At 52.8% G+C, this 23091-nt stretch overlaps 8 protein-coding genes across 8 annotated transcripts; 3 read left to right on the top strand and 5 right to left on the bottom strand.

Annotated features, from left to right (window-relative positions):
* Positions 1-900: 900 nt before the first annotated feature.
* On the bottom strand, positions 901-1352 carry PG994_014778 (uncharacterized protein; the record flags this gene model as incomplete). The annotated part of the gene is made up of 3 exons (XM_066866187.1): positions 901-1061; positions 1156-1215; positions 1271-1352. The coding sequence occupies 3 exons, from the start codon at positions 1350-1352 to the stop codon at positions 901-903; spliced, it is 303 nt and encodes a 100-aa protein (XP_066707863.1).
* A 3839-nt stretch (positions 1353-5191) lies between these two features.
* PG994_014777 (Nitronate monooxygenase) lies at positions 5192-6315 on the top strand (the record flags this gene model as incomplete). Its single annotated transcript, XM_066866186.1, has 3 exons — positions 5192-5646; positions 5705-6110; positions 6181-6315. 3 exons carry the CDS (start codon positions 5192-5194, stop codon positions 6313-6315), a joined length of 996 nt encoding a protein of 331 aa, XP_066707862.1.
* Positions 6316-6634: 319 nt separating this feature from the next.
* PG994_014776 (uncharacterized protein) lies at positions 6635-7399 on the bottom strand (the record flags this gene model as incomplete). The annotated part of the gene is made up of 3 exons (XM_066866185.1): positions 6635-6782; positions 6958-7025; positions 7112-7399. The coding sequence occupies 3 exons, from the start codon at positions 7397-7399 to the stop codon at positions 6635-6637; spliced, it is 504 nt and encodes a 167-aa protein (XP_066707861.1).
* A 563-nt stretch (positions 7400-7962) lies between these two features.
* PG994_014775 (uncharacterized protein) lies at positions 7963-10046 on the bottom strand (the record flags this gene model as incomplete). The annotated part of the gene is made up of 2 exons (XM_066866184.1): positions 7963-8874; positions 8943-10046. The coding sequence occupies 2 exons, from the start codon at positions 10044-10046 to the stop codon at positions 7963-7965; spliced, it is 2016 nt and encodes a 671-aa protein (XP_066707860.1).
* Positions 10047-10951: 905 nt separating this feature from the next.
* PG994_014774 (Adenylosuccinate lyase) lies at positions 10952-13456 on the bottom strand (the record flags this gene model as incomplete). The annotated part of the gene is made up of 13 exons (XM_066866183.1): positions 10952-11307; positions 11456-11553; positions 11613-11762; positions 11840-11886; positions 11950-12023; positions 12116-12276; positions 12352-12424; positions 12520-12589; positions 12675-12794; positions 12860-12922; positions 12971-13118; positions 13204-13288; positions 13408-13456. 13 exons carry the CDS (start codon positions 13454-13456, stop codon positions 10952-10954), a joined length of 1494 nt encoding a protein of 497 aa, XP_066707859.1.
* Positions 13457-14200: 744 nt separating this feature from the next.
* PG994_014773 (uncharacterized protein) lies at positions 14201-15307 on the bottom strand (the record flags this gene model as incomplete). Its single annotated transcript, XM_066866182.1, has 1 exon — positions 14201-15307. The coding sequence occupies one exon, from the start codon at positions 15305-15307 to the stop codon at positions 14201-14203; it is 1107 nt and encodes a 368-aa protein (XP_066707858.1).
* Positions 15308-15895: 588 nt separating this feature from the next.
* On the top strand, positions 15896-18231 carry PG994_014772 (HEC/Ndc80p family protein; the record flags this gene model as incomplete). Its single annotated transcript, XM_066866181.1, has 3 exons — positions 15896-15940; positions 16015-17963; positions 18027-18231. 3 exons carry the CDS (start codon positions 15896-15898, stop codon positions 18229-18231), a joined length of 2199 nt encoding a protein of 732 aa, XP_066707857.1.
* A 1098-nt stretch (positions 18232-19329) lies between these two features.
* Positions 19330-22036, top strand: PG994_014771 (uncharacterized protein; the record flags this gene model as incomplete). The annotated part of the gene is made up of 5 exons (XM_066866180.1): positions 19330-19797; positions 19860-19918; positions 20118-20290; positions 20364-21220; positions 21329-22036. 5 exons carry the CDS (start codon positions 19330-19332, stop codon positions 22034-22036), a joined length of 2265 nt encoding a protein of 754 aa, XP_066707856.1.
* Between the last annotated feature and the right edge of the window lie 1055 nt (positions 22037-23091).

The raw sequence follows: 23091 nt of genomic DNA, 5'->3' as shown, positions 1-23091 counted from the left end.
AGTGCTTTTCCTTCCTGAACCATCCCAAATCGAAAGTGACAATGCCCAAACGCCCCTAAACCCCACAAGGAGTGGCCCATTTCACCCATCAGCATGCATTGACATGCCTGTTATCTGTAGTCTGGTGTCTGTTGTCTGTATCTGTTTTCTGGGTCCTGTTGGGTGCCCATTTCGGTTAGGCAGCTTCACCAGCGTCGAGTATGCCTGAGTTTGGCGGGCTGTTGACCCGGCTGCTAATCCTCCCTGTGGTTGTTTCAAGGTAAACTTTCTGTAGAACGAAAGATGAGAAAGCGGCCAACGAAGGGCCAGCCGGCATTCCGAAACAAGGAGAAGTATTCCAGAAAAGTTCTGGAAGCCGAGCTCCAGTTACACTGCAGGTGGCAGGGTTCCATCCAAAACGCGCGAAAATAGACTCGGACAAGGGGCAATTCGATCCGCGACGTCGAAGGCCAAGAGAGTTAGGTTGCGCCTGCTGACCACTGCTCCAGTAACACTGAAACCCATGCCCTGGTCGAATATCCTTGTTTTTTACCCCACCGTAGAGCCTGGGTACCGAACAACTAGACCAAGCTGAAAACAGGGAGGAAGTTGAGGGCTGAAACCACGAAACATCAAGAGCCGTGATGGAATGCCATGGTTGTGATCCACTAGGAAATTCGTGTGTGATGCAACCCCGCCATTATCAATCTCCAAGTACTGTTCGCCGTGAGGCTTTCCCAAGTACGCCCGTCCAAACCCCAATCTATCGTATACAAGTGGAAATGTAGGAAACTCAAGCCCGAATAAAGTGGAGGATAGCACCAGCAGAGATGAAATGTAGAAGGAAAGGGGATAACCGAAGACGAAGATCTTCAGCGTGTGCGTAGCACTCAAGTCCACGAGGGAGAGGTGGGCACCGTACTAGTATCCTGGGTTGTAGCCATACTTCTGTTGCAGCCAGTTCAGGGCTGCCTCGGCTGCGTCTTCTCGGGCGTTGTTGAGATTCTTGCCGTCGTACCAGTAGCGAGCTTGGATCGTGGTATTGAAGACGACAACGATACTTGACCAAGCTGTACGACCACCTGGCTCACCCATCCATCAGTATGAGAGGATGCTACAAAGCACGTTGGTAGTAGCGCTGAGGGAAATGGAGTTTGGTGGGCTTCCTCAACTAACCTCTCCTATCAGACACGAGCTGATAATCCGGCGCTGAGTACTCGTACTCACGACACACCTCTAAGACGTATTAGCAATAATCGCAGGAATGTCGAGTACGTTCACCCGTACTGACCGTCAAGCTTTTGCTGCCATGGCGAAGAAGTAGTTTGATGGCTATGGTGATGGTGTGAAGAAGATGAAGATGAAGATGGCATGGTGTCTAGCTAGTGGGTTGACGGGTTATAGTAACTAAGTAGTAAGGATGCTTTTCACTTGGCCTGCGAAGGTGGCTGGCTGTGTAGTTTCAGTATGAAGAGAATCTCAGAGACGATGGTAGCAGTGGAGACGACTCTAAGCACTGAAGACGGGGAGACATTTATATCCTCGGAATGCCCAAGTCAAACTGGCCGGCCAGGAGCACAGTATCAATCAACAACAGTCGTAATGGCTTGAAGCGACGGGTCGGGTATAGTTGCGCGATGTTGCAGGCGGCAGTGACAGGGAAGTAAACCGTGTTATACAAATGACGGCCCAGTGCATCGTTCTTTGAGGGAAGAGGGTTCTATTTCTAGCATCCTGTCGAGAACAAGACAGGCAATTCCTTTTTGGGCAATCACTGGTTTAGCTACTTGGTAGATAACTTGCTTTTTCATAAATTCAAGGGGCGTGTTTGAGTACGAAGGAAGCGAAGGGATCAAGATTGCCAGGTACATTTGCCTGCTAAGTCAAGGCGACCTGGTACCTTGTTTGTTTGCAGAGCAGGTGAAATGGGCAGTCGTCGAGCTCTCGTTCCACTCGTGCCGAGCAGCCACTTGGCACTGATTAGAAACGAAACAGAGAATTTCCCAAGATAGAAGAAGATATGGAGAGACATCCGGACTCGCCAGTCAGTCAGTCCCTTTGCTGTGCTGCGTGTGCTGTGGGCTAGACGGGAGGAAGCAAATAGCGACCCTCCGAGGCGCACAGCAGCTATCAAGATGTCACCAACCGTCGTCACCCAAGCACAGACCGGACATTTTTTCCTAGGGTATGTAGCACTGCACATCCTCTGCGGCTGTCGCTACCGACGGACGAAGAAGCTCAGGCGGAGAGGAGGCTCTTGTTGCCCAATAGCTTCGCTTTCCTCTGGTCGCTTATTGGCGTTGCGTCGCGTCGCAACAAGTGATTGTCGCGCATCGACCAGACCCAACGCCGAACGATCCCTACCATACCTTATAGCAGCTTCGGTTGGCAACGTAGCACGTGGGCATCTAAGCAAGGCAGCAAGATGCCGAAACTTGCATCCCCCCAGGTAAATGCCCCGGCCGGATGTACCTGTCTGTAAGGGATCGATCGCGTCTGCTGGCGCTCATTCCTCCTACATGTTTGCTTTTTGCAAACGAACGGATCAGAATCAAAGTCAAGCTGCTAGCCATGGGAGAAAACCAAATAAAGTACATCACATCTGATGGGACTTCATGGTAGATTAGGCGTTGCAACCCCCCAGCAAGCAAGCAAGCAGTCAAAGTACCCATTGAAGGTACGGCGTGTTGCCGTGACTAGGGTGTCTGCATCAAGAAGGAGGTCTTGAAGGGCGAGCGAGATAGATGCCCAGTCTAGCGCTCGTGCTCGTGCTCAAGCATCTTCACTCAGCAGCCGGCAGGGATCTTCTGCGTTTGACTGACGGCAGTGGCTGTAGCTGCTCGGTTGGTTGGTGGTGTCGTTGTTGAAGAAGTAGGTGTAGGTGGGAAAATATAGATTGGGCAGCAATAGTGTTGTCCTTTGAGTCAGAGTCAGCGCTCACCTCGTCTAATACCTAAGTTGTCGTCACTCTGCTCTGTGGGCTGAGCCCTACAGCGAGCTAACTAGCACTCTACTGCTGCTGTAAGTGCCTAAAGTATAAAGTGACTGCCGACCTGTCTGGTAAACCGTAAATGCATGGATCCACGTAGCATAGCAAGTAGCCGATGCGCTTTCCTCGCGTCGTCATCAATCAATGATATGCCCTCTCATAAATAGGATTGATGTAGGTGTGGACCAATATAGGCGAAACAATTCTAGACCTCGTATGCATCCCGTCATGTCAAGTTGATAGAGGCACAAGTTTGATATGCAAGCGATTGATTGCATCAAGAACGTGTCAGTAGTGGTGGTGGAGTTGGTAATGGTTACTTCTTACCTTAGGTACCTTTGGGAGTCCACCAGGGCTAATTCAATCGCGGGGTAATCCAGCCTGTTCCTTGCCCTTGTGGTTCCCTGGCTGTCAGTTGCAAACTTGACCCAGTCGGAATAATACCCCAAGTACATGCACCTTAACCTAACAACATGAAGTATGTAGGTCGCCATTGCCAACTCCTTTTGACAGATATACATGTAGCTAGGATACTGGCCATGGCATACGATTGGACGAGTTGTAATAATAAGAAATACCTCACATAATAAGGCAAGCCAGCCTACATACACTCTGCAACACGCGCGGATCCGACAGTACGGGTCCTCGGCCATGTCAGTACGACTTTACGGCTGGGACTCTGCATCGTGATAGAACATTATGCAGCAAAGGTAAAGAGAAGGGGAGAATCTCCTAGACCCGTGCTACCTACCCATTGTGCCATACCTGTGGAAGCAGATGAAGAAGCTCGGGTGTATGCACAGCAGGTGAAACTGAATTAGAAGCACGATAAGTTCAATACTCTCCTTAAGATGCATAGGGTCGATAAGTGATGCGGAAGAGAATGCCGCTCCCACGGGCAACAGATACATTGGAAATGTGATAGGAATTTGCAACTACTCAGTCGGACAAGCCCCCTGTATCTTGCCGAGCGGAGTCGGAGTTCGATGCGTTTCCTCTCTGTCTGCTTACGTGTCGGTACTGTTGTTGTCAGCACAATCTTCGTCTCAGTGAGGTGCCAGCGTTGACAGCAGAGTCCTGCTGGAAGGATGTTTAGGCAGGCAGCAGCTGGGCGGTTTGTCAATCAGCCACTCAGGTTCGTTCTCTCAAGGCAGCGAATCTTGTTGCCATATGCGATCTGTAGCAAATCTTTCGCGTTTGGTGTCATGTTTGACGGGAAATCTGCCCACGGAAGACGGAAGGGATCCTGCAGACGCCATCGATTTGGTTTGTTTTTTTCCAGATGGCCGAGCTTCACAAGCAAGAGAAAAAAAGGCCCTTCCCGTCCATCCCACGGGGCACGTCGGATCAACCGTCCTCCATAGATAGTGTGGCAAGCTCGGGCGGGATTTCGCCAGACGGCCTGGCCGCGAAGTCCTCCCGGACCGTCGAGTTGAAGTCTACTATTAGGCGAAGCTGACGTGTAGTGTAGGGGGATGAGCCAGAAAGTGGTGCCATGTAGAACCAGCAGGTGGTTTACATGTTATCTGTTGGACCTTAGAAGAGGCGTCGCACGACAGATGGTGGCACGGGCAGGCATGACAACGGAAAACGAGGAGCTCCCCGTACGAGTCAGCCCTTTTTTTTTGGCTGCTGGTGATACCCGCTGTTCCTTTCTTTCGTGCAGTGCTTTTTGGCATCTGAAATTGACGGGGGTATGCCTGCTTAGTGATCCGGTTCAAGCTCAGCAACATCGGGAAAATAAGAAAAAGAAGACAATCAAAAAAAAATTGGATGCCCCAGGGCCTGCAAACGTGTAGATTCTTGTCGAGCAAAGGAAGACGCTCCTCATGGAAGTTGGGTGTGGCTCGGTAAGTAAGAAATATGCAGAAACACAGCTCAAGCCACTATTCACCGACGCCGAGTTTCAGGGGTTTGGCAAGAAGCCGAATTGTGGGGTACCTCCGCTTCCTTCTCATGAGGTCAGGTGAACACCCTCCTTAAAGAATGCGACAGATGCGACTCCATCTCATAACAACTTATAGAAACGCTTCTTAGATCAATAAAACCTGCTCCCTTCCACTACTATATAGAATTACTGTTCAGCATTTACACATTCCATCTATTTTTCTTCGAGTCGCTTCCCTATACTATTTCGGGGCCCCCACTCTCGCCGCAGTCGCCCGGCCTCAGTTTAGCATCTGACACCAGCAACAAAACGAGCACCAACCCTCGTCATCAAACATGCCTTTCGACACGGAGCTGACGCGCCGCCTGGGCATCAAGATCCCTGTCGTGCAGGGCGGCATGCAGCACGTGGGCATCGCGGAGCTGGCGTCGGCCGTGTCCAACGCGGGCGGCCTGGGGATCCTGACGGCGCTGACGCAGCCGACGCCCGAGGACCTGCGCAAGGAGATCCGGCGGTGCCGGGCCATGACCAAGAAGGACCACCCCTTCGGCGTCAACATCACCCTGCTGCCCGCCCTCAACCCGCCCGACTACGGCGCCTACGCCCAGGTCGTCATCGACGAGGGCATCAACATCGTCGAGACCGCGGGCAACAGCCCCGGGCCTGTCATCAAGAAGCTCAAGGCCGCCGGTGTCATCATCCTGCACAAGTGCACCACAATCCGACATGCTCAGAGCGCCATTAAGCTTGGCGTTGATTTCCTGTCGATAGATGGGTTTGAGTGCGCTGGGTACGTATTTGCTTATTACCTATGATCAAATGTATATATATGCTGACCATCGCTTTAGTCACGTGGGTGAATCCGACATCACCAACTTCATCCTGCTGAGCCGCGCCCGGCAGTCGCTCAAGGTGCCCTTCATCGCCTCGGGCGGTTTCGCCGACGGGCAAGGACTGGCCGCAGCATTGTGTCTGGGCGCCGAAGGCATCAACATGGGCACGCGTTTCATGTGCACCGCCGAGTCGCCCATCCACCAGAACATCAAAGAGACCATCTGCAAGGCCCAGGAGACGGACACGTCCCTGGTCATGCGCAAGTGGACCAACACGACGCGTCTGTACCGCAACAAGGTGACGGAGGAGGCCATCAAGGTCGAGGCGGCCGCCGACGGTACCACGTTCGAGCCCATGGCGCCGCTCATGAGCGGCAAGCGCGGTCGCGAGGTCTTCGTTAATGGCGATCCCGAATACGGCGTAGGTTTTTCACAAACTCGAGTTTCCAATCACTTTGAAAAAAACCCCACTAACACAACAGTGAATACAGGTTTGGACAGCTGGTCAAGTCATTGGCTTAATTCACGACATCCCGACTTGCGACATGCTGGTCAAACGCATTGAGAAGGAGGCGGAGGAGACCCTGAAGTCTAAACTAAGCCTCGCTTCCAGGGCCAAGCTATGAAATGTTCGAGGAGACAGCATATATCAACTTCATGAAACCTCCTTCAGTGTGTATAATAGAGATTCAAAGGCAGATAGACTATCAACTAGTATCGAGGGCCCCAACTACCACGCACTCGTAGGATCATGCATGTGTTTGCCGAAAGGCTTGGCTAATCTGAACACGTGCCCAAAGTTTCTGACATGGTCACCCATTTTTCAGCGCTGTGGATTATCCCCAGACTTCCTGCTAGCAACTCCACATTCCAACCTAAGGTTGCCCCAGCCAGTCTGGGGCTGATTATCCCCAAGCAGCAAGAATGCGGGATCTCCACCGCATCTTACAGCTCCGACTCCACATCGGGCGGGAACGTCCCAAAGAGCTCCATGATATGTTGGGTTTGATCCAGGGTCAGCTTCTTCCCTGCGGTCGTCACCTTGCTCATCGTGCGGAAATCTTGAGTTGATATTTTACTCAGTAAACAAATCCTTGGGCTCAGACAACACGAGTAGGAGTGGGGGGATGGGTAAGGAGGAGTTAAATAAAACACCCTAGAACTTACAGTCCATATAATAGCCTGTTTATTGGTAAGAGAAGACGGCGTCAGCAATATCAATAGAATAGGCCTTGAGATATGACTGGGATTGACGGGGATAGTTAGACCTACCGGGAGTGGCAGTCATGAAGAACTCAGCGTCTTCAGTATCACTGGCGTTCTTGAAAGTATGCACCTGACAAGACAGATAGACAGTGAGTGATGTTTCAGTCTTAGTTCCCCGCCACAGAAAGGAGGAGGGGGTAGTTCGGCAAAACTCACGGCGCGCGGCGGCACTGTAACCATCTCCCCGGTGCCGCAGACGACGTCGCCGTCGGGAGTGACGAAGGTCACAGACCCCTTGGTCACGAAGAAGCACTCGTCGTGGAAGCGGTGCCAGTGCATGGGCGGGCCCGAGGCGCCGGCGGGCAGCTCGAGCACCAGGCACCCGATGCGCGAGTCGGTGCGCGAGCCGTCCTCGTAGATGTAGATGGTGGTCGGGCCCACGACCACGCGCTCCGCGTTGGCGCGGGTGCAGTGGTTGACGGGGACGGGTCCGCGGAGAGGCATGGTTGTTGATGTCGTGTTTAGTGCTATGTAATATCTGTCTTTTCCACTACTTCAAGTATTAGATTAGTCCAGTAAGAGGAGAGAACCGTGACTGAATAAAGAGGAGGAGCATGTAAGGAAAGGGCTGGGACAGATGTTGTGAAGTCAGGTCGGAGATCGCGGTCTAGGCGACGCCGCGATGGAGCTCGGTTGTCGCCTCGTCAGGCGCCAAACCTTGGCTGAACTAATATCGGTCCCGAAAGTCGGTCCCGGATACGCCAACTTCAAAACCAGCAGATGCATCAAATTTGATCCATTGACCACGCTCTATGTGTATGAAGATTTTATAGTACAAGCCAAAAGTGAGGAGGACTGGAATTGTTCATTCCATGATTACATATAATGGGTAATCTATGTGATCGCAGCCTGCCATGGGGATTTAGGAACAGGTGTTCAGGCTTTAGACATGCCCTGTAAGATGTAGGGAAGCGCTCGAATCATCCCCAAGGCGCCTACAAAGAAAAGTCCAATATCAACGCTGAAAACGCTTGCAAGCAACGAAACGACGCTCTCCTGGCCAGCCCCTACTCGATACTCATCCGCATCAGGCCGTCATGAGTATCCGTCATCCCCTGGAAACCAACCCGTCCTTTGCTGCCGGCAATAGGCCTGCCTGGTCCTGCGCTCCCGTTGTTACCCCCGGAGCTTCCAGTATCGCTAGGCGTACCTGATGCTTTCTCTCCCCCATTGCTCCCGGGGCGGGAGCCCCAAGGCATGTTGTCGCGTTGCAAAGGACTCTGCATCACGGGCGAATTATGCACACTCATGCCAGGACTCACCGCTCGTCGCTTGAAGCTGATGGAATCCAGATCATCATCTCTTCGCCTCTTGTTGTTGATTCGCCGCGTAATCTCTTCTGCCGTGGGAGGTATCCGAGCGCCTGCTTGCGAACCGCCTGCCGAAGGAGGGGGCTGCGGGGTTTCAGATCGGTTACTGTCGCTACCGGTACCGATCATCGCCAGAGCAGGGCCAGGGCCGAATAAACTCGCTGCACCAGATCCGGCCGAAAGAGAAGGCGAGTCCATATTAATATCCTCGCTGATTCCAGACCACGAGCCACGTGGAAGGAATGCGGGTGGTGGAGGGGTAACTCTATTGCCTGCGACACTGCCTGTCTCAGAAAATGTATTCCAGAAGAGCTTTCCCTTAGAATTCTTCATAGCCTGTTGTTTGAAGCTGCTTGACAGGCCGGACTCACCCATCATCATCTCGTCTTCAGCAACGTCGTCGAGGTTTTCGGCTTGCAAGTTGGGAGAATTCTGCGCGGCGGCGATGTCCAGCGGTGGAGGGGGGCCGGAAGGTATCCGCGGTTCGAGATCCATGTCACTTTCACGAACTTGGCGAATAACTTCGGCTTCGCGCCGAGTTTCACAATCGACGGGCTGATTTTCCTCGGCAAGCGCAGCTCGAATACGGGCGAAACCTTTCGTTTTCGGCTGTGCGCGATGTGAGTGGGTATCCTCTGGATATGACAAAAACGAGGCAGGCAGCGATGGTGTCTTACAAAAAGATTGCCTCGCCGAGTAACTGTCCGTCTGATCACGCCTCTTTGGCCACCTTCTACCGAGTCCATTGCCCTATCCTCCGCATCAGCACCTGATATGTGTAGCTGATTAGCAGCCCAGCTGATGCTTTCCCTCCGTGAATGAGCAGTAGTGGGAATATCCTTCATATCCTTCACCATGTTATTGGGAGGCGATTTCCCCAGGTTCGCGGTGTTGGCAGACTTAAAACCCAACCCCAACAAACCTTTTGACTTTTTCTTTGATTGTTTCCGTGGACGCGTTCGGAAGCTAGCCAGGCTATTCGCAGCGGGTGAATTGCTTGCAAGCCGTGGTACACCAGGACTCATGCCAAAACCTTGCGGAGTCTGGTCGCTCATTACGGCTCCGCTTTTTGCAGCTTGAGGAGTGCCCACGAAGGCGTCTTCCATATCGTCGTCCATTAAATCGTCGTTGTCGGAGCTGGAAGAGCTATCCGAAGCTACCACATTGCCGCTGCCGACCGAGCTCGAGATGTTCATGCGTTCTTGATTACCCATCATGGACCACAGGGAATTCGATTGCTCGAATCCGTAGTCGCCGATTTTGCGCCCGGGTATGTTCATGGCCCTGCCGTTGCCGCCGCCAATGGTGGGGGATGAGTCAGGCGAGGACTGCTCGGCAAGTGTCGAGTGGTGCAGGCTCGTGGCTGCCCTCGAAAAGTCTAGGCCTCGCGACCGTCGAGGAAGGATGTTTGTCGGCGACACATAGATCTGGGAATGGTCGAGTTTCGGGGACAAAGGACTTGGCTTGATCGAGGCGGGGGTCGGGATGGGAGACGCGTCGCGGGGTGGAAGCTGTATTGAAAGACCGCGCATGGGGAACTCTGGCCTTCGGGGAGTGACCGGAGCGACATTGGTCGCTCCTGCGAAAAAGGAGCCTGAGTCTCTCAACGAACTGTCGTCCTTCGAAGTCCGTCGCGCAGCTTCGATGATGAGCGGTGAGGGGGATAGCTGTGTGCCTCCTCCATCGGATAGGCTTCTGGTCTTGGACAAGGGCGATCTCTCCATTCTTCCGCTGTCCGTTATGCCTACTCCACCAGAGTCTCCTTCTTTCAATCCTTCCATGGCTGCTACCTCATCATAGCCTATCTTGGCCATCCAATTTATCAAGTCATACAACGGCGAATTCGCTTTGGAAGTGTTGGAAGTTCAGCCAGGCCTTGGGTCGCTAGTTGGGCGCTTAGGGGATGATTGCAATGTTTCGAGGTATTCCGGATTCGCGGGGATCACGACGCGCTGTCGGTTGATTGATTAATCGAAATGATATAACAGCTGGCACGATCGATCATGACAAGTGAAAGAGGTTATTGGATACATTTGATTTCCTATCGAGTAATGCCGACGGCAGGCGGGTCTTCCTTTCCAATGCCACGTTTAGGCCGTCATTGCTACGGAGAGGTTGTGTGATTTCTACCTACTGACCAATGTGGGGGGAGAGGCTGAGTAGTGAACTAAGTAAAGTGCCAAGCAAGTGTGGATTTGGAGGAGAGTCGGTAACGATCCCTTGCCTTGTGACGTCGAGACTGTGTGGAACCAGACCTAACCAGTAGGTTTAGGCAGGGATTAGCACAGGTGATCCGTTCTGGGACTTGGGCTCTGCCACAAGCGTTGGCTGCGACGGTGAAATGCGCTAATAATAAATCTGTCAGTGGGGGGTGTGAATGGATCCCTTCACGTTACCAACTTCATCAGATATATCAGAAACATATCTGCATGTCTCTGGAAGCTATAGATATACCTACATATACTTGCACAATTAATATATATGCTTCTGCTATCATAAGCAGCTCTACAGCAAGCTAGTACACCGGGCTCTTCTAAAATTGACGGCCTTATACATGCCACTGACTGTATCTACATGCTTTTTGGTTTGGTCCCATCAAATACACGCAACCACAACTATACCGAACCCCCCTAAACGCCAGGCAATGCAAGAACAATTTAGCTGTCCAGATCTCCTCATTGAGGGATTAGACATTTAGCTGTACAGTTGCGGTGCCCAGGATCTTCTGCATGTAAGGGGCGAGCTTCACCTCGACCGGGCCACCCTGACCTACGTATCGCTGCACGATCTCGGGGGCGCGTCCGACGTACAGCTTGGGATCCATCATGTTGTCGATGTCATCCCACACCGGCTTGAAGTACTCGGTGTTCTTGATTCGCTCAACCAGGTCATTTTCTCCACCTTCGTGCTTCACCACAGCAGAGGCCTGGTGAGAGAGGACTCGAATCTCTTCATGCGCATCCTGGCGGCTGCCACCTTGGGCACAAATCTTCATGATGATGTTCTCTGGCAAGGCGTTAGTATTACATATCAGAATATAACCTTCACGCATTCATGTTATGGTCGAAAGGCGGATGGATACCAGTACAAGTATCCGTGAATTAACCCCTTCTCGAAAGGGGGAAAACAAAAAGGGGAGGGATAGGGGCGAGGGAGCAAGGATTTGGGAAGTAACTCTAGAATCACTTACCCGTAATCATGAAGGGGAGCTCGGACATATTGTGCGCGTGGATTCTCTTCGGGTAGACAACTAGGCCGTTGGAAAGAGCATCCATGCCGATCATGCACCTGCTCAACGTTAGTAACAGTCCTTCTAGGTAACTAATCGCGTGACTCAGGGGTCTTACGCATCTGCAAGGAGGAACAGCTCCGGGATATCACTACGACGGATCGCACTATCGTCGAGACTTCGCTCCATCCACTGAACGCTCATGGTGTTCATGAAATTGATCGGGAGCGAAGCGAGCTTGCGTCCAAGACTAGCAATTCGTTCAGACCTAAGGCGAAGCATGTCGTTAGCCATGTTTTCTAAAACATAATTATAGTGCGGCACGGTCCGACTGTGAGAACTTACAACATGGGATTTCGCTTGTAAGCCATAGCAGAGCTTCCGATTTGATCCTGTTAAGTGTAAGTCACTGCATCGGAATGAGAAAATGGACATAGAATGTATCTATATCCTACCTTGGAAAAGGGCTCTTCAAGCTCCTTCATGTTGGCGAGATGGCGGATATCACCAGTGATTTGCATACAAGTTGCTGCAAGCACAATTCAGTTACCGGCGAAACAGTGGCCCGGCAATGGGATTCATTGCCATGTAAGCGGCGGACATGATGATGTAGGGACTTACCACCGAGACCAGCAACAGCGTTCGCAATGTTAAGATCAACCTTTCGTGGGTAGGTCTGGTAAGAGATGTCGTAGCAGCTGGGGAATCCAGCCTTTTGACAGAGGATTTCGTTCAGACGATCCACTTTACCGGCATCGTTGTTGAAAATCTCCAAGAACGAACTAAGCATGATGCGTTAGACGTGCCCCGAAGCGTTTGGAGTGCTTTTTACACTGGATACCGGGGTAAAAACTCACGCATGTGTACCAGTGGTGCCTTGGGCACCTCTGAACTTCAAGTCTTGGTATACTCGCTCGATGTTTTCCAGATCTATATCAAGCGTATTAGTCGGTGTCCCTGTATCCCGAAAGCCATGAAAACGGATGGCCATTTCCAAAGTTCAGTCAAGAATAAAGCATACTGACCCATCATAAGCATCTGGATCCATTGGCAGGCTCTCTTTCCGACGGTAATCATTTGTGCTGGTTGGTAGTGCTGCGAATTCCTTGACGTTAGTGGATTCCACGCGAACCAGTCGGTTATGCCAGCCGAATGTTCTTCATCTCAAGCCGGAACATACAGTGTAGCCAAGAGTAGGCTCATCCTTCCACTCGAGGGCGAACGACCGCAAGTTATAGATGACCTTGGCAACCTTGGGAATGATGAGCTCCATGGCTTTCTTCATGAGCATGAGCTCAGCCTGTAACATGATAGTCAGTACTGCCCCGCACGCCTAGCCAATATTTGGGGGGCAAGAGTCCTTACGTTGTCGGTGACATAGCAGGAGGTGGCTCCATAATGGATAATACCAGCAGCAGCGGGTGCGACCTACGACTCATGTTAGCAATTGAACCCGTATAGAATCAGGATGTTTACCTGACCAAAGGCATGAACATGGGCCATAACATCATGCTTGCGGCGCTTCTCCTCGACAGCAGCGACCCCAAAATCATCGTTAGAGACGATGAGATGCTGCTTCATCTGGGAGATTGCCGCATCAGTGATGGTGTCGATACCGAGTTCTCTAAAGCGAGGGTCAGCCTTCTATTGGGCCAATACTCAGATAACAGTGTCTTCGAAGGCGATAAGCAGCATCCCAGAGCACGTACTTCTCGCCCTCGGCCAGATACAGCCAGAGCTTGCGCCAGGTCGAATGACGGGAGCGCTGGCTGAACAGCTGCTTCATCTCATCGCCTAGAGCATGACGTTAGCCATTTTGTTGGACGCAATTCAATAGGGGCGAAATAGCCAGTGCAACGAATCCCACAATTCGCGAACCGCAAGACCAGCAGTACACTGCATGAATGACTTACTGGAATAGCGAGAGTCCAAAGGGGTCTTGTACGTATCGTAGCCGGTCATTGTTGCGGGAGTAGACGACGGAAGTCAACCCGAGGTAACGGAGCAGGTAGATTGACACGGTCTCTACGGGGTTGAGTAAGTAAGAGGTTGCTGATGGTGAGGATGGTTTAATAGGGGGAAGTGAAGTCCCAACCCAATTGCGCGTGAATTCATGTGGGATCGCGGGGTGACTGGATGGATGAAATTTTGGAGGGGCTCCGATGCTAGGCCATTCACTTTTCACTTTTTTTGCCTGCCCCGCGGTCACTTTACTCCTAGCAACATAGCGGGCCCAATCAGGCCCCCCAATCAGAGCGGGAGGACGAAACCAATTGGCTGGAAACGCAACCGACAGGGATCAAGATTCACCATCAGATAAGGATCCATCCGACTGGGTTGCAACTGTTGATCAGCCCATGATCTACCAGTAAAATGAGTAATACCGCATTTCGCGTGGCAAAAGTGATCATACGTATCATAGAGGTTCTGTCATGGCCAATTTGGACATTACCTATTCTCAAATTGTTCAAATTGGGGATATTTCACCCATGAACGAATGCCATGGGATACCATTAACCAAACCTTATTCGACTGACACAGTTTTCTTTTAGATCAACTTCCAAAAACATGGCGCATTGGCGCCCCTGACTTCCGTCGACCATTCACACCACATATCATGGTGCCGCAAGCTTCAAAATTGAGCACTTCAATCGTATTCTACTTCTCCTTCGAGCCAGCATTTGCCGCCAGTTTGACCACCCCTATTTATTGTGTATCGTCAGGGGGCAGCTCCCATCGCCTAAGGCCCTGCTTATTATTGCCTTCTCCAGTATAGACAGGCTGCGCAACGAAGTCAAACACCCATTGACGCACCCTGGCTGTCTTTAACAGCTGGGGATGGGTTGCGCTCTTCGACGAGAGATCTCTGATACTATAGAAACCCCCCTCGTCCTCTTCGTCGAGCCTTTGGCGGTACAGAAGCTGGATTTTGGTGAGACCCTTCCGAAGACTATGGCCATGCACCTTGGTTTTGAACTCGCTCAACGCGACGTTGCGGAGCAGTACGACGTCTCGTCGCCGCAGATCCCGTAGAGTCGCATCGGTTTCGCTTTCTGTATCTCCATTGGCTGCCAGCCAGAACGTGACGCTGAAGCCAGCTTTCGTTTCATCTCCGACCAAGAGCTCAATAAGTGTCTTGCTTGTGCCCCACTTGGTCGTGACAGTACGCGGCTCTGCTATAGAGATGATGCCTACGATGAGGTTGACGCTCATCGTCTGGGGTTGGATGGCTTTTAGGTGTAATGCGTTCGGCAGTCCAGACAGATTGCTTAGCCGCGCCGCTCCTAGCCCAAGGGTACGATCTGCCTGAGACGACGTTTCGTCGCCGAACGAGTCTTCATAGCTTAGGGTGGTGACGAAAGACTGTGATGCCGTCACGGAGTGTTCGGAGGGCAGCTGAGAGGACCGTACATCCTCGTGCGCGGCAAGAGAGTGATCGTAGAAATCGTTCAGCAACGATTGACTTAATCCACTAGTCTCGTCGCCCGTTCCCTGAAAGCTGGCGGAAGCCGATACTGACGAGAAGAAATCGTCATCGCCAACATAGTTTTGGCTTAACTCGTGGACTTGAGAGAACCCGGTATGCAGCTGGGCTCTGTGTAGCTGGGCTCTATGTAGCGGGATTGACCTCCAAGCAGCTGTGTCCACATCGTGGTCGTTCTTCGATGCGGCCAGAGGCTGCTGTGAAGTTTTCCGTCCTCGGATAAACTTCGTGTGAGGCTCCAAGAACCCGTTCAGTAGTCGCTGACCATCCTGCTCAAGGGAAGTCCTTTCTGGTGCTCCGGTGAATATAACAAGCTTCTTTGGCACCATGATGGACTGAGTTGGTGTGCATTAGATCCATTCTCGAATAGAGATTATGCGACTTGGAAGTTGGAGTTATATATAGAAATACAAGAGAGAAGCTAGATTTCAAGTCCCCCCTTTCATCAGAATTGAAGTCAAGATAGGGGAGGAGAGGTGAATATAAAGCTCATGATGAAGGTTGAAGCCATGTAGGTTCATTGCACTTGACACCCACCCAGAAGAGAAAGGATGGTTCCTCCAAACTGCAGGGTTTGGTGGGGCAGGCTAAAGTAAGCGTTTTGTAACCTCCATAATTTCCAGCCAATCAGCTTCTGCGATGGGGTTTTGTTTACTTCAGACCAGCGTAGTCAACACTGATCCTATCAATCAATCAATGCATGGCCTCTTTCTTGGGCAGAAATCTATTTTGCGACTCGCGACAGTTGTTGGCTGCATCAACAATTGGTGATGCTTCGGTTGTTTGGAATACAACTGTCTAGTCGCACAACCCCTTTGTGGCCGATTTGAACCGTTACTCTACCCAATTTTGTCGTAACATTTACGATTTGGCCTTTTGGGGGGAAACCACACACCCATCACAGTTCCCCCTGCAACATGTCGCAGGATACAGGCCTTTGGAGCGTACGAAGACCACGTGAAGTAAGTCTGCTGTTTTTTCCCTTTTGATTGCTTGCCGCAAATAACAACACGCCGGCTAATACTCTTATCATCAGACTCTAGGCAGCATCAACAACCCCAACTCTGCCATTCCACAACTAGCATCAGCCATGAAACGATCGAATTCGAACAGCGGAAGCAACCATGTGCGCTCCATGTCGGGGTCTAGGCACTCCCTGGCCATGAGTCGCCCTACGCAGCCCATGTTCGGTCGCTCATCCTCAGGCACCAATCTTCCGGAGATGGGCTTGTCTTCGGTCAAGCGCCAGTCTCTCGCGCACCCTCCCTCGGCCTTCAAGAGTTACGCGTCCGGGAGCCTACCCGGCCGCAACTCCGAAGGCGATGCGCGCCGTAGTAGCGTGTACCGACCGCACCCTTCCAACAATGGCCCTATGAGCCACCAGAGCTTCTTTCAGCAAGCACCGCAAGCCGCCGGAGTGCCAAGAGATCCTCGGCCATTAAAAGACAGATCGTTCCAGGCGCGCATCGGCCAGGAGTTGCTAGATTACCTGGTGCAAAACAACTTTGAGATGGAGATGAAGCACAATCTCTCTCAGAATATCATGAAGTCGCCGACACAGAAAGATTTCAACTACCTCTTCCAATGGTTGTATCACCGTATCGACCCCGCTTATCGATTCCAGAAGAATATCGATCAGGAGGTGCCTCCTATCTTGAAGCAACTGCGATATCCTTTCGAGAGGAGTATTACCAAATCCCAGATCGCTGCCGTAGGCGGTCAGAACTGGAGTACCTTCCTGGGGCTATTGCACTGGATGATGCAGTTAGCCCAGATGCTGGAGGGCTACTCTTGCTACCGCTATGATGACGCCTGCGCAGAGGCTGGAGTCGATGTCAGTGGCGATCGCATCATCTTTGACTTTCTTAGCAGCGCGTACCGTGACTGGCTTGCCATGGACGACGACGCGGGCGACGAGGATGCAGAAAGAGCACTGGCCCCGCATGTGCAGGGAATGGCCGAGGCATTTGAACGATCAAACTCGAAGTATCGGTCCGAGCTTGACATGCTAGAAGCCGAGAATGCCCGACTTTTGCAGGAAATAGAAGATATGGAGAAGGCAACTCCAGACCCACGAGTGCTGGATGACCACTTCAAGATTATGGAGGAAGACAAGACCAAGTTCGAAGAGTACAACGCGCTCGCCATGCAACGCTCAGACAAGTACGAGAGTCGTATTACTGTTTTGCAAGAGGAGTACGACAAGCTAGAGCAGGAGCTCAAGGAGGCCGAAGACGAGCGGCGAGGACTGCAGAGAGAAGTCGATGACCAAGGAATCAGCATGCAGGATATCGACCGCATGACCTCGGAGCGCGAAAGACTGCAGAAGGGCATCGAATCGGCCGCCCTGAGACTGGAAGACGTTAAGAAAAAGGTGGCGGAGAAAGAAGTGGACGCTAGTCGCCGACTTGATGAGCTCGAGCGTCTTGTGGACAAGTACAACACCCTCGCCTACCAGATCGGTTTGATTCCTAGTACGGCTGTGAATGCCAACGGCGAACAATTTGAGTTGGCCGTCACCGTAAACGAGTCCAACTTTACGGGCTCCATGATGAACAGCGGCTCATATAAAGGAGCCATGCCAGAAACTTCGGAACGACTACTAGCCGACCCGGTAACTGGATACCAACCGGCCCATATCTTAAACTTGGACTTGAGAGGCAGTGTTAAGAACGCCTTCATGGCCTTGCGGAAAGATATCAGCGAACGCCGCAGCGCTGCCATGGACGCCATGATGAAGGACCACGACTTATTGGATGGCATTAAAGAAGCCATCGAAGACAAGCGGTCTGAGGTTGAGGCTCTTGAGCACCGTGTCCGCGCTGCGGAGGAGGAGTACGAGAGGACCAAAGAGGTTACAACCACGCAGAAGCTGGCCAGTGATGCCCAGATCGAAAAGATGGAGAAGGAACTGGCCAAGATGCGTGCGCAGCTCACCGAGTCCGTTCAACTCATGGAACAACGTGAAATGAACACCAACATCGAGTACGTCTCCTCAGCTTGCATCGTTCCTCAAATACCTGGAACTATATACTGACATTTGCGTAGATACGAGCAGCTCACTCTGCGCGCAAACTCTCTGCGCGAAGAGCTACATACCGAGATTGAGAAGATGCTGAATGACATCATCAAATTCAAGGTGCACATCCAGAAGAACCTGGAAGATTACGAGGGATTCGTCGCGGATGAGCTCGAGAAGGAGCTCGGCAGCGACGACATGATGAAGGACGATACCCGGGGTGTTGATATGTGAGACTAGGTGCGTGTAGAAGGGAGACATGATTATGACCGACGACACGACTTGGGTTCCCACGTAGACACGGACTGCATTGGAGTTTCTGGGGAGGGTCTGTTGGCTTATTTGTTTTTGAACACGTTAGATACCACTGTCTGTTGGGCGACGAACGAAGCTGCTGTCCGCGTTGTATACCTCCGTTCAACTATTCTTCAATTTTTGAATATCACTTCACTTGTAGCCATTGTTCTTTCACCGACAAGTTCGTCGTTACTCCAGTAAAGTTGCCAGTATAAACTGCACAACACGATCAGCTGATGGTTCGCTTCGACCTCTAGCATCCTAGTATAACCCTGCAAGCTACACCTCTCCCAGCTCATACCGCCAAGTCCAAGTGGGGATGTTGATCCACACGAGATGGGCGGCGCCGCTGCCCGGCCAGCCTTGGGGCGTTGCTGTGCTGGCTTTTGGCCCACGAACCACCCCCAGCCCGGAACGACCCCGTTCGTGGTTCGAAATGGGGGAAAGCGAGTCCTCCTTGGCGTAAGAATTGGCGGGCGACAAGCGATCGTAACTACGATCCTTCGGACCTAATGACGTGAAGCGCCCAGGCTCTCACCAGCAGCCAGCCAGTAGTGCGGGCTCTGGAGTAAGGATTGATATGCTGCCTGCAGTTGGTGGCTGGGGGTTAGCGATGCAGGGGGGATGATGGCGGCCTTGTCGGTCAGCAGCTCGTTTCTGCATCTTACCCTTGACCTGATTGTTTTTCTCCGCCTCGGTGCTTCCTGTCCGTTTTATTCTGGCCTCTTTTTCCCATATTTCTTTTGCGATCTATCGGGCCGAGGGAAGCTTAAAGTTGTGTTTGTGTTGCCTTTGCTCTCTAGTTAATTGCTTGGCTGCTGCTTCCTCTTATTTCCTGCTTTCTTGATGCTTGGCTTCCATTCTCCGCGTCTTAGCTCTGTGTTGCGGGAACAAGCACCCTTAGGGTAGCCAACGAAGCGGGTTTTGCTCTCGAAGTGAAGAGCGTTTGCCTGTCTGTGTGTTTGGTACTAGAGTAGTCGTTAGGTAAAGGGGCCCCCTTCCCGGATACGACGGCATCCCGTAGGGCTGGCGATCATGGAATACAACCTAGACGAGCTCGACGCCAACCTGAGCAACAACAATGAGACCCCGCTGCCGGCGCGACCGTCGCTGGATCGCCGCGCAACGTCGGGTGGCCACAGCGGAGGCGGAGGGTCCCGCAACTACCACACCCGACGCGGGAGTCTGATGCCCGTGGCCGACACCACCGCTGCCACGTCCACCAAGTCGGGTCGGAGTGGGGACGCAGGCGGGCTCCGGGGCGGCCGGAGGTCCCGCATGTCGGACCTGAACCTGTTCAACTTCGAGCTGCGCGACCTGGCGACCAAGGTGCTGCTGACGGACGGGGATACCCACGCTTCCTACCACGAGTATGCCGTGTACACGCCACCCGCCAAGGACATCGACGGCCCCTTTCGGTCGCCGAGCATCATGGCCGACGACGACGAAGCCCTGCGCATGTTTCGGGGTTCGATTCGCGACGGATACGGCTTGGATGATGAGGTGCGTCTACTCTTGACAATTTGGTGCTGGTGGGTGCGGACTGACATTGTAATGTTGCACAGGGCGAGTTTGTTGAGACGCCTCCTGGAAAGCCTCGATTACTGGGCAGAGTGCGTCAACTGTAAGTCTTCCTGTCTCTCTTTCTTTTTCGGGTACGCCCTTGAAACGAGAGGCACTCACTCAGCCTAGTATCTCAACGTGTAGGCAACCAGTCTAGTCATCATCGGCTGGCTGGCCATCCTCAAGTCCTGTAGGCTTGCCGGACCAAGTACTATGGTAGAGTCATACACGACGAAAAGCTAACGGTGACCAAACAATAGCATCGTAGATCGGAGACCTCTTCCGGTCACCCACGACTCCAACTCTCATCAAGATGGGTTGTTTCTTACGCCAGAGGACTACAACTCTCTCGAACTACACGCATCGACTCTCCCTACGATAGGCCGCGTTACTAGCGAGTCTAGTTTCTGGGATGCACGCAAAGAGACTCTATGTAAGCTACTAAACCAAGACGTCACGCTGATCCCCCGTCTGGTACTAACGCGGTTCGGTCCTCGCTTGAACAGACATTGTCTTCAGTTTCTCGGCCAACCCGCAACCTCCTTACGACTTCCTGTCCATGTCGTACAAGCTCAAGACGCGGACGACGACGGCGCTGATCCGGCGTTCGTTCGACACGCGCTGGCACGACGACGACGCCCTGGACGAGTACGAGAAGCGGCTCGAGGCGTCGCGCTCGCTCTGGGCGCACCCGCTCGTGCTGCCCATCGTGCTGCTGCAGGTGCAGTTCCTGCGGACCGAGGAGGAGGTCGTGGCCAACAACGACGAGGTGCTGGACCTCGAGGCCAAGGTCGACGACCTGACGGGCAGCGCCAAGCCCCGCAGCCGGCGGCGCTTCCCGAAGCCCCCGCGGCGCGGGAGCAGCTCGGGCAACAAGAGCGACAGCATCCCCTTCAGCCCGCTGCGGCGCTTCTCCACCTTCGTCGAGGAGAAGGTCACGAAGCGCAGCCACGACCCAGGCTACGGCAACGGCAGCAGCAGCTACCAGCAGCGGAACCCCGCGCTGTACGGCGACGACTACGTCCCGCCGCAGACCATCCACCTGATGAAGGAGGCCCACGACGTCCTGAAGGGCGCTATCAAGCTGCTGGACACGCTGAGGTGGATGGAGAGGGCGGTGAAGCTTCTAGTCACGGTCGGCGACGAGCTGGATGCGCAAATAAAGCTTCTTAGGCGCCGCGCTTCTGGCAGCGGCAGTGGCAGAGCGCACGGAAAAGGGGGAGACGAGGATGAGGACGAGGATGAGTTATCACATCAGTGGCATGAAATACGACAATACTTGGAGTCTACCTGGAGACTGTGCACGGCGTTGGAGACGGATCGCAGGATGTCGGAACTACGTTGCCGAGCCCAGATTGATATCGTAAGTGCACTACCTACTACTCTTGCTCTCGTCATTTCCCACTGGCGTGTCCATGTCATACCTTTTCTAGCTGTTTTGTTTACTCACCATTTGGTTGTGTTGTTTTAGATCTACTCCAAGATGGCGCAAGAGGACAACAACCTCAACGCGCGGATGGCCGTGGCCTCGACGCGCGACAGCTCGTCGATGAAGGCGCTCGCCGTCATCACGGCCATTTTCCTGCCGGGCGAGTACATGGGCACGCTGTTCGGCACATCCTTCTTCAACTGGGAGTACAACACCAAGGGCGACGCGGGCCTGAGCGAGGACGCGACCAGGCTAGACATGCCACACGTCGTCATCATGCCGCTCTTCTGGGTGTACTGGTGCTTCACGATCCCGCTGACCTTCTTCATCGTCGTCCTCTGGCGCGCCTGGTGGGTGAACCAGGACCGCTTCTTCCGGCGCCACCTGAGCATCGAGCTCAGCAACGAGCGGTACTGGACCTCGGACGGGCGACCGCGCGAGCTCGAGACCACCTTCATGCAGGACTTCATGAGCGTCTTCAAGTGCAGCGGCGGCGGCAACACGACCAACAGCTCCATCGTCGGCGAGGGCGCGGCGGCGGCGGCGTCGGCGCGCAAGAAGTGGCTCGAGCAGCAGGGGCTGCAGAGCCCCGGCATGCAGCGGCGGGTCATGTCGACGACGACGAGCGCCTCGCTCAAGGAGGGCGACGGCACCGATACGGACGACCTGGAGGGCGCGCGACGCCGGATGAAGACCAAGACCATCTCCTTTGCCGGCCCTGGCGCACGCCACCCACCCTCTGCGGTCTAGTGTGTACGCGCACCCCTTACCATCAAGAACTTGATTATGACTCTGTTGCGCATCTGCTGCCTGTATGGGTATTATTCCTACTATAGTGCTAAGCGTTCCGCATTTAAATTTTGTATATAGAATGAATCATGATGAACGAATATGAGATAACAGCTGCCTTTATATCATCGTAGTACATATTATCTCCCTGCCAAACTGGACAGAGAAACGGCAGTGATTGCTTGATGAGGCCCTCTATTGATCATCTATCTCGAGTCACTAAACATGTCCTGAACTAGCTCTTACCGCATACAACCGGATGATATACATCCACAGTGTTTGCCTACTGATTTCCCTAACGCGTCAGCCTTATCATGTCCTTCTCTCCATGCAACCAACCGTTCATGTTCTGTATGGTCTGTCGGAAGGGGCGAAGGCAAACTCCACGACTCTCTGTTGGCTCGAATCCAGCCTCTGGCTCAATAACACATGGTGTTGATGACGTGCTGGTCAAGCGGTCGCGACGTATACACGGTGCATCGTTCGTGTAGAACCTTCGCGTTGGCAGTTGAAAGTTAGGTTTTGCTTCTGCATGTAATGGAAAGGGGCAGACTGACAATGACCCTATAAGCCCCCCCCTTCCAAGCTCCCTTTTCAATATCTTGTCCATTTCGACCAGGTTCACTTTCTCACCCGGCACGTCGAAGGAATGTTTCTTCGGGTCTACCCAAGGTAGATGGAAGCGCAGTGGCCAGTGCCACAGCGTCGGGTGCAGCATCGGTTTCTTAGTTGAGCATAATTCGCTATTGGGTTCGCTTGAGGCTCGCTCGAGGTGCGCTATTGGGACATCATTAGCATCTAAGTGAAATTTTGGCATGAATTAGAACAGATGAATCCTAGCTGAGAGTGTTATATAGCAAGTTGTTTAGCGTGGCTGTCATGAATGGGAAGACTGTCGGAAAACGCATGAGGCCTACCACTCCGGGGGGGGCGGGTCTCCCTCTTTACCTATGCAACGCTGTGGTGTTTGCCAACCATGTTTGCCAACCAATCACGACTTGATGATTGTTGCATAT

The sequence above is a fragment of the Apiospora phragmitis genome, assembly GCF_038363925.1.
Source record: "Apiospora phragmitis strain CBS 135458 chromosome Unknown utg000014l:1.0-1827420.0:1.0-1829600.0, whole genome shotgun sequence".
NCBI lineage: Eukaryota > Fungi > Ascomycota > Sordariomycetes > Amphisphaeriales > Apiosporaceae > Apiospora > Apiospora phragmitis.
Note: the sequence above shows the minus strand (reverse complement) of the source record. Positions and strands in the feature narration are given on the sequence as shown.